Below are 848 nucleotides of genomic sequence, written 5' to 3'. Positions count from 1 at the left end.
CACGTCCTCAAAAGCAGTGCTGTGAACGTGGCCCATGTTGGACAGGCCGTTCTGTTGCATAATCACAGGGCCCGGTCCACTCCATCCGGTGGCGCCGCGCAGCTGTGGGGCAAAGCTCGACTGCATGGGTGTTGGCAAGCGGCCGGAGGGATCAGTCTGGAGAGGATTCGGCTGTAGATGCTGGAGGTTGTTCAGAGGCGACATAGCTGTGTCCATGGCCATGTCCATGTCTCGGTCCACGCCTGGTGAGTTCATGCCCAGGGTTGGGGATGACGACCAGGGCGAAAAGTGCGAGGCCGGCGCCTCCGAGTCACATTCGGTATGTATCTGGGAATGGGGTGTAGATGAGAGGGGAAAGATGGGCGTGCTCCGCTTCTGGGATGTAGGCGAGGTTCGGACGGGCAATTGCAGCCGTTTCTATCGAAGCAGTCAGCATTGTGGCAGGCCAGCAGGGAGGCGAGGTGCCATCGACGGGAACATACATTACGGTGTTCACTGAAGCCGCAAGATCCAACAGCGGCGTCGGGGTCCTCCTCGCGGAGCCTCTTTCGAGCGGGATCATGGAATGGCTGGGCGAACATGGTTGATCGCCGCAGGCTGTAGCGAAAGAAATGTGGTTTATAAGCGACAATGCCGAGATGATGCTGTCGCAAAGTGATGCACGATAATGCCGAAAGATGACCGGCAAAAGGATTGATCAGTCGATGACCTCGATGTACGACGCTCGACAATGAAGGCGAGGAGAAGAAGTATGTCGGTAGGATAGCAGGTCCAGGAACGCTGCTCAGCTGCAAGGGACGGCTAGCTGGGGTATCCGGGGGGGGGCTCAAGTCCGAGGCGAGCCAAGG

General features: G+C 58.4%; 1 protein-coding gene across 1 annotated transcript in view; it reads right to left on the bottom strand.

Annotated features, from left to right (window-relative positions):
• Positions 1–581, bottom strand: part of VDBG_09535 (predicted protein) — a gene marked incomplete at both ends in the record, with an annotated part of 1,155 nt that extends 574 nt beyond the window's left edge. The window contains 2 exons of the mRNA XM_003000294.1: positions 4–327; positions 483–581. Coding sequence (XP_003000340.1) covers positions 4–327; positions 483–581 — 423 coding nt within the window. The remainder of the gene's footprint in view (positions 1–3; positions 328–482) is intronic.
• Between the last annotated feature and the right edge of the window lie 267 nt (positions 582–848).

This window comes from Verticillium alfalfae, genomic scaffold (assembly GCF_000150825.1).
Source record: "Verticillium alfalfae VaMs.102 supercont1.15 genomic scaffold, whole genome shotgun sequence".
NCBI classification, from domain to species: Eukaryota; Fungi; Ascomycota; class Sordariomycetes; order Glomerellales; family Plectosphaerellaceae; genus Verticillium; species Verticillium alfalfae.
This window is presented reverse-complemented; position numbering and strand designations above follow the sequence as displayed.